The sequence below is a fragment of the Sinocyclocheilus rhinocerous genome, unplaced genomic scaffold (assembly GCF_001515625.1).
Source record: "Sinocyclocheilus rhinocerous isolate Xijiao unplaced genomic scaffold, SAMN03320098_v1.1 scaffold4389, whole genome shotgun sequence".
NCBI classification, from domain to species: Eukaryota; Metazoa; Chordata; class Actinopteri; order Cypriniformes; family Cyprinidae; genus Sinocyclocheilus; species Sinocyclocheilus rhinocerous.
The window spans coordinates 143,604-152,452 of NW_015626367.1; the positions used below are offsets into that span (position 1 = coordinate 143,604).

Genomic DNA, 8,849 nt, shown 5'->3' on the forward strand with positions numbered 1-8,849 from the left:
TTTTTAGACCGATGAGCTTTGTAAAAATCGATGCGTTTCAGAAAGGTGGGGCATAGAGGAGAAACAATAATGTACAGTATGTGGAAAATAATGTTTTTTGAACCTTAAACCGCATAAACACATTTCATTACACCAAATACACAAAATAATGTTCTTTTTAGCAGCATCATATGACCCCTTTAATTGATTAAATATAACAAAATATTGCATTACACTTGTACCCTGGATTTGCAAGGTTTACTTTATTAAAAACCTAATTTTTGGCCAGAATAAGCTGCTATGTGGACCAGACCTTATGATGGTAATCAGAAGTTTATGAGTTGTTATGTTCCGAGCCTGAAGTGAGGTTGTAGCACTCACAGGGTTGTGTATGCTGGTTTTGTGTAAGTACTGACTCCAGGGGTCCGGCATCTGTTCGTCCGCTCCAGTGCTACCACTCCGGGAGTTTATCTTGAGCAGATAGCAGCCCTGAGTGCCATACCGCTGTTTCATATCCTCGTACACAGAGTCCGCCCTGAGAAACACAGAGAAGGACATTAATAGTCCTATACCATCATAAATATATATGACAGCCTAATCTTTCTCCCCACAGTCAAGTTATCTTCTATTCATCAGACTTTGAGGCTGCAGGCAGCACACGATTACCGTGATTGGCAACGTATCTACATGCAGAATTATCTGAGGAGGAAGCGGAAAGAAAAGCAAGCATTCCTGTCAGACAGCTGATGTCAGAAATTAATATTCATAGAAAACGCGTTGCAAATGCAGTTCATGTTTCTTTTAAGATACATTTTTATTCTACTCATAATATGTTCTCTAATTAAATGTCTGCAATTACAAAGGGGAAGCAGAAATGTTTTCTCCTGACATCACTTTAGGTTTAATCCCTGAGGCAGGGTTGGATTCATGTTTCCAGTGTTAATCAACTCTGGTTATTTAATTGCAGAATCAGAACAAGCAGTCGGAATATCAAAAGCTTTTAACTGCATATTGAATAGAGCATTTATGTATTAAAAATACAAACATCAGCTAGAATTTTAAAGATATTTTTTAGTAATATAACAATGGATCAAGAGTGAACACAGTCTTGCACACGTAGATCTATGCAAATGCACACAATAACACAAACAAAAGTACTTATAGAACAAGAAGTTACAAATATTTTGTCTTTTTTTTTAAATTCACCCTGATGTCGCTTCTGGCCAAAATAGGAGTCTATAATCCATAATAATGCTGCCTCCAGTGGAAAAGTCCATCCTTTGTAGTCCTCTCACATCAAAATCCACTGACATATTTGTTTAGAAATGTTTTTGCTTGTAAACCATGCTTGATCTGTGCATATTTCTCTCCTGATTCAGACAAGATGACTTTTCCACTGAAGAAAGCAATATTATAGATAGAGGACTCATATTTTAACCAGAAGCAATGGTTTAAAGCTAAAAATGTCTTAATGATGAATTGGTTTCTTACAAACACACAGTTTTTCACTTCACACAGTGGTAATTGATAGACAAGAGTCGTGTGGATTACTGTGCATCTTTTTAGCAGCTGTTTGGACTCTCATTCTGATGGCACCCATTCACTGCACAGGACGATGAAGTGATTTAATAATAAATTTCCATCATTTTCTTCTTAAGAGATTAAAAAAACATAAGAACTTCTTAATAATTTTTCAAGCATGGCATTGAAGTGGTCAAATATCCCTGTCTGAACACAGAAGCTTCTGCAAGAGTCAATCAATGATTATTCATCAGACTGTTTAACTGTGTAAAAGTTTGAAAAAAAAAAACTAAAAAACTAAAAACAAGCAACACAGGTACAGGAGAACACTTTAAGTCAGATGCGCACACACACCTCTGCTCGTCTCCTTCACTGATATCGTGGAGCAGGACATAATATTTGAGTGTGTTGGGGATGAACCATTTGGGATGAGTGTATTCCCCACTGTGCTGGATTTGGTGCTGTTCCTGTGACAGCTTGAGAAACTGCTCTGTCGGCACCGCCTCACGGGACGACACCACCAACATACCTGCAGCCGAGTTCAGGAGATCTCACAGAATACAGATGAACAAAAGTGCTGAACTGTGCTGTACAAAAAATATGGCTGGACTGGGTGAAAAAGTTTGGATTTTTTCTTATTGTTATTAATAATAAGATATAAATAATGTTTTGCTGTTTAATATTTTTTTGTGGAAAGTGTGATACACTACCATTCAAAAGTGTGGGGTAAGTAATCATATTAGAATGATGTGAAACATAATAGTACTTCACAATATAATTTTTATTGTAGTTTTGATCAAATACATGCAGCCTTGGTAATCAACAGACTTGCATCAATAGACAGTGCTAATTATTATATTTATTTATTCACTATTTTATTAAATCCTTTACTATAAAAACTCAGATACTTCTTGACAGTTTATAGCAGTCTTAGCTGAATGCTTCATATGGTCAAAATTTCGGTGCGTCTCTTGTGGTAAAGAAAGAGGAGAAATGCAAGCATGAAAAAGAAGTGAGGTAGAGTTATTAGGAAAGAAGAGCGAAGAACTTGGAAGGATACAGGCCAGGTAGTGGTTGAGGAACTCGTGCTCTGATGCTGGCATGGACTGCAGGAAGTTCTCCCGGTAAGTCTCAAACCATGGTGTTGTTGCTGTAAGTTAAACACAAAGAAATATTGTCTTGTTCAGAAACAAGATTATCACAGGCCGCATGACCAGCCCTCCTGGCAGAAGAGGAGAGAAGCACATTATGAAAGCCAAGACGAATAGAAAAACCCTCAAGAAATGTGATATCCACTGGAATAAATTATAACAGATTACATTTTTACAGCAAGTCTCTTTTACAGCTGACCTAAAATTAAAGGGGTCATATGATGCGATTTCAAGTTTTCCTTTCTCTTTGGAGTGTTACAAGCTCTTGGTGCATAAAGAAGATCTGTAAAGTTGCAAAGACTAAAGTCTCAAATCCAAAGAGATATTCTTTATAAAATTTAAGATTTAAAAATAATGAAAATCCAACAATCTAATAGTTTCCCAATCATTAATTTAAATGTAAATACAGTTCTTCAAAAAAGCGGCACTTAAAACGCTCTCCCTTATCCTGCAATAAGCATAAACGTAAGGTCACATGATTTAAATTTTGTGGGCAAAAAAGTCTATTGTCTGTTGTTAACAGTGTAGTGATGTATAAAGCACCGCACACACTGAAGTCAAACCAAGCAGCTTCCTGTTGGTCTACGAAGCAACTTCAACCAGTTGCAAAATCTAAGGGGGAAATCTTTTGGCCTCGCAAGAAATTCCCGTGTGGATTCTTAAATTCTAAAATTACTAATTTTCCCCATAAAAATTCGCCAAACAATAGAACTTAATCACACATTAAACCACTTTGAACTTTTAATTCAGATTCAACCTTTTTTTTTTTCTTAAGAGAGAAAGGATGTTCAAAACAGGTTGCCACATTAGCATTCATGATCAATTTCCCACTTCATTTAAAAACTTGAGATGCAGGGGGATGGGGAAAACCGCCATAAAGTCTTGAGACATGTTTTTTAAAAGTTGAACTTACAACAACGTAGCAGCACCGCATCTAGTGGGTTCAAATGGACAGGCTAACAAAAGCATTAAAATGCAATGACACTAACATCGTCGTCGCATTTCGTGTACCACTGATAAGGCTGCCTGACGCACACCTAAAATTTGAATGCAATGTTTTTGCATTCGAATGTGGATTTGTATTTTAAATACAACGAATATTCAAAATTCAAATTTTTTTTTGACAGCCCTAGTAACCACTCTAAGTTCGTCTGCCTTGGGAAAGCTAGCGCGTCTCCGACATAGTGATAACACTCGTTGCCTTCTCTAGTGCAACTCAACCAGGTCTCGTCCCATTCGTCGATATTTGTGATATCACAAATCCCGGAAAATATGCGTTTTAGTCCAAACGAGTCGTTCGTTGTAGTTTTTGAAAAGTGATTTCTGTTAAATAAAATATCTCCTTTTGAAGTGGACTTTGAGCTTTGTAACTTTGCAGATCTTTTTTATGCTCAAACAGCAACATTACAGACTAACTAAAGTTGAAAAAGTGAAAAGCATAATAGGACCCCTTTAAATCTATCCAGCGAGGAGGGTAAGATGAGGATGTAGTGATTTTTATGCTCCAGCTTCATTAGTTGAGTGCCTTGACATTTCGTCTCAATCAATGGCCCTCTCAGAATCATTCATGACAATAAGCACACAGCATGAATGATGCACTTCACTCCGGCAGCCTCACGTTCAATTATTTATCTGGGTAGAGTTTGTACACCATGTCTGCACTACAGCACAAAAAAACCCATATCATTTTCATTAAAATCAACAAAGCGCATCACTTGCTTGCAGTAGCTCTGATGATTACAATGGCAACATTCTAGTTAGACAAAATAGGCTAATTTACATACTTTTTCTTTAACTTTTACTTGTGCTTTAAAGCAGAAGTCTTTAACTATTTTTTAGGTCCAAGGTCCTCTTGACAGGTAAATATGAACCCCCATTACATACTGAGTGTTGCATTAGAAGTCTGGCCTATGGCGATGTGTATCATGTACCATACTAATGTTTTATACAGACTTAGTTCTAATGCAAAGATTATTTTATTATTTAAAACAACCATCATGGTTCATACACTTGTACATTGTACTTAATATTTTTACATATGAGGGACAATGAAACATTTAGCTTTATCTGTGGTAAAAGTTAACACTGTTAAAAATATTTTTTGATAATGAACATTAATGAGCGTACCCCCTGCAGTAACACTGTTAAAGTTTTGATAAAGGCAGTTTCTTTTTGTTAATCATAATTACGATTATTAATTTGAAGTAACTTCCATAATTCATAATATGAAGTGATTAAGTATATCTCGAAGAAATGTGTCTGATGTCTCATGAACATAACCTTAAACCAAATATACAGAGTTCCTACTCAGACAACCTACCAGACATTTTTGAAAATGTGTTTTGAACATCCGAAATAAATGTGTAGTAAACAAATATAGTTTAAAAAAAAATCTAAACGTTTAATTCAGCAAACGTTATACTCGACAGAGCATTAGTGTATCAATACAACAGCAAAAAAAAAAAAAAAACTTGTAATGTTTACTGAAAATATTGTATATATGCTACAGAAAAAACTATTAATTGATCAACTGCTAGATATGTTGCCATATACAGTGAAACTTTGTGGTCTAAATTGGTTTAATATTGCATAATATGTCATTTTACTGTACAATACAGTTACATTTATGGTTCTTGGAAGTAAAAACTTTAAATTACTATACAATTTATGTTGAAAGCAGTAAAGGGACATTAATTAGTTAAAAGGTCATTATTTAGTTAATGATTATTGCACTATTGTTGTGTATTAGCCTGATGGTGTTTTGTCTTTATGACCCTGTGCCCATTTATATAGGAGTATTGGCCTTGTTTTAAGGACATCCCACTTACAATGAACCCAGACACTCAGAACATGGTTTTCAATACATTTTAAGGTAAAAAAGCAGATATTGGTACATTATATCACTTAATGAAATATATGGTTTTAACTTATAAGTTAGAAATATACAGGCACCAATATGCCAGCTGTAATACTGGAAACATTGTCACAGTTTTTTTTACTGTAAATTTAATAGAAAGGAACCAATATTTCACATTAAATCAAACTGATGAACTACGTTAAGATTTATCCTGCTTGGATTTCAGAAAAAGTACATGTAAAGTCAATCTCTACTTCACAGCAAAAGGAATGATGGATCTACAGAGGAAAAGAAACTAGACTATAAAGTGAGGCACATTCTAACTGAATGGGTAAAATGACTCATTGAACTAAAATCTCACAAACAAACTGAGCCCAAACATTTCTGAAACATAAAATTAAATTTCAGTCAAAACAATAGTTAACTATTTTCTGATTGTCAATTGGAACACTAACTATTTGGATGCAACTGAAGAGATTGCTAATCCATTATTTGACAAAGCAATGGACACATCTACCACTGAGAGTTTCAGCACAATGAGTCTCAAACACACAAACACACATAAAGCTAAAGAACCACCACCAACACCCTGAGAAAGCGGAGGAAGCTGGATTGGAAAGAGGAAAGGAGATTTAGTGACAGTTCTGCTACGGAGCGAGCTGGGACGGGAAATGACGTGGAGAAGGCGGCTGAGGAAAGCCCTCTCACGCACTCCCAGCAGGGGAAGGAAGGGAATACCTGTGTAGTACTTGGACGAGCTCAGCTGTGTGAGCGTTTCTTTCCAGTCAGAGTACCAGGGAACGCTCGCTTTGACCGTGCGGTCTGAGAGGAGAAGAAACAGGCAGTCTGGTTAAAGCTCACGGACAGGAACCACAGAAGTGTAACGCATCCAAAACCAAAACACAACCCACCCCAAACCCTGCAGATGCACCTCCAATGTGCGTAGACAAAGTGTCAAGACCAACTGCTCTTTGTGTTTGTAAAAATGGCCTGTTCATTTTAAATTTTGATAGCTGCAATGATTTTCTACGATCTTACCAGGAGCTAAAATACATCATAAGATTGATTTCATAAGAGAGTGATATAATGTAATTTAAGTCCAGGGAAGAGTTCACTCAAAAATGCACCCTCAGGCCGTCCAAGATGTAGGGGAGTTTGTTTCTTTATTAGAACAGATTTGAAGAAATGTAGCATTACATCACTTGTTCACCAATTGATCCTCTGCAGTGAATGGGTGCCGTCAGAATGAGAGTCCAAACAGCTGATAAAAACATCTCAATAATCCACAAGTAATCCACACAACTCCAGTCCATCAGTTAACGTCTCATGAAGCGAAAAGCTGTGTGTTTGTAATAAACAAATCCATCAAAAAGACACTTCAACTTTAAACTGTCACTTCTGTCCAAAATACGAGCCTGTAATCCATTATAACACTTCCTCCAGTGAAAAAGTCCATCCCCTGTTGTCCGCTCAACAAAATCCACCAACATACTATAACCGTTCTGGATGGTTTTTGGTTGTAAACGCTCCTTGATCTGGGTATATTTCTCTCCTGATTCAGACAAGACAACTTTTTCACTGGGGAAAGCATTAAAATGCATATAAGACTCATTTTAGCTGCAAGCAATGGTTTGAAGTTTTAAAAAATCTTAATGATGGATTTGATTATTACAAACACGCAGCTTTTCCATTCACAAGATAACTGACAGATCGGAGTTGTGTGGATTATTTGTGGATTATTGAGATGTTTTTATCAGCTGTTTGGACTCTCATTCTGACGGCACCCATTCACTGAGGATCCATTGATGAGCAAGAGATCTAATGCTAAATTTCTCCAAATCGTTTCCGATGAAGAAACAAACCCATCTATATCTTGGATGGCCTGAAGGCGAGTAGATTTTCAGCAAATTTTCATCTTGTGAACTATTTCACAAGATGAAATAGCTGGACTATTAGGTTCTAGGGTGAAGTATTTCTTTAATATTCATTTTCTGTGAACTATTCCTTTTGCAGAAGTGAACTTCTGCAAAGTGCTAAACTAAGCTCGTACTGCAGATCCAGAAAGCAAATGAGCATTGTTCTAAAATCCCATTTTCCTGATTAGCTTAAACATGGGCATGTTCAATTGGCGCCTCCCGCTGTGAGAAAAGGCAATCTACTAAATGTAGGATAATGAAGTAAACTCAAAAATTACATACAATGAACAAATTGTAACATACTTTGCCCTTCAGACACACATAAAACACAAACTACTGGTACCAGTTCTAGCAGAAGCAGAAGCAAAAAAATTTTTGTTTTTGAGTTGGATGTTTCTGGAGAAGTCTATGGGTCAGGGTGAGTAGAGCACACACACGGCAAACCAATGCTTTAAAATCAACATGAAAATCCATTCACAACCCATTCTCCTTCCATAATGTGACATTTCTGAGGGAAACAGGATGCTGTATGAAAAATTTAGAGCACAATGCCATTTTTTATTTTATTTATTTTTTTATTGAGAATGTATTGGATTGTGAAAAGCAATCAGAACCCCAAAAGTGAGTTTGCAGATTGAGGATTGGATGATAATTGTGTTTGAGGAATCAGGCTATATTTAAGTCTCTGCCTGCAAGGAACTGGAATAATGGTTTAGATTGGGAGCCTAAATGTCAAGTTCATGGTCAAAAGAAGTTTGACATACTGAAAAAGGTAAAAAAAAAATATCATTAAATCTATCCCCAAATCTATCATTATTTTTGTTACATTACTTTATGCTGCATGTAAATCTGTAAAATTTCAGAGAGGATGCTTTATGGAGCCTAAAGCGATGCCTAATAGCTACTTGGCTATTGGTTAACCTTAATTTATCCGCCCACCAGTCCTAGATGACATCGCTAGAAAGAAAAGACGTTTCTGAACTGGAAGACGTTATTTTTATTATATTTGGAATGATGTGCACTGATAAATGATGTGCAATACAGTGTTAATATTGTTAACTAAAACTAATTAAAAGTTCATTAAAATAGCATTTTGTTATTTGAAACAAAGCTGATGTTAAATAAAATATAAATATTACATGAAAAATATAAACTTAAATTTGAAAAACGAAAATTTGCAATTTTGCCTTGGCTCCTAACTGAAATAAGTTTAAAATAGAAGTAATACAATTATTAAAACTGAATCGGAAAAATTACTAAAACTTAAAATTAAAACGAAAAGTAAAAATAAAAAGCTATAATAATAAAGCTTACTCAAATTATAAAATTAAATATATAATAGTTAAATAATTATTATAATTATTTAACATTATTATAATTAATTTACTTATAATATAAATAATATATTATAATAGTATATATTAT

The 8,849-nt window shown here is 35.3% G+C and overlaps 1 protein-coding gene across 5 annotated transcripts in view; it reads right to left on the bottom strand.

Annotated features, from left to right (window-relative positions):
• trappc8 (trafficking protein particle complex subunit 8) overlaps positions 1 to 8,849 on the bottom strand; it is a 57,769-nt gene that overhangs the window by 43,217 nt on the left and 5,703 nt on the right. For 3 of the 5 annotated variants that reach the window (XM_016517467.1, XM_016517486.1, XM_016517501.1), the window contains 4 exons: positions 6,247 to 6,330; positions 2,561 to 2,650; positions 1,855 to 2,029; positions 361 to 514 (listed from right to left, as the gene is read on the bottom strand). In XM_016517467.1, coding sequence (XP_016372953.1) covers positions 361 to 514; positions 1,855 to 2,029; positions 2,561 to 2,650; positions 6,247 to 6,330 — 503 coding nt within the window. The remainder of the gene's footprint in view (positions 1 to 360; positions 515 to 1,854; positions 2,030 to 2,560; positions 2,651 to 6,246; positions 6,331 to 8,849) is intronic. The other 2 variants (XM_016517477.1, XM_016517494.1) reach the window with 2 other exon arrangements.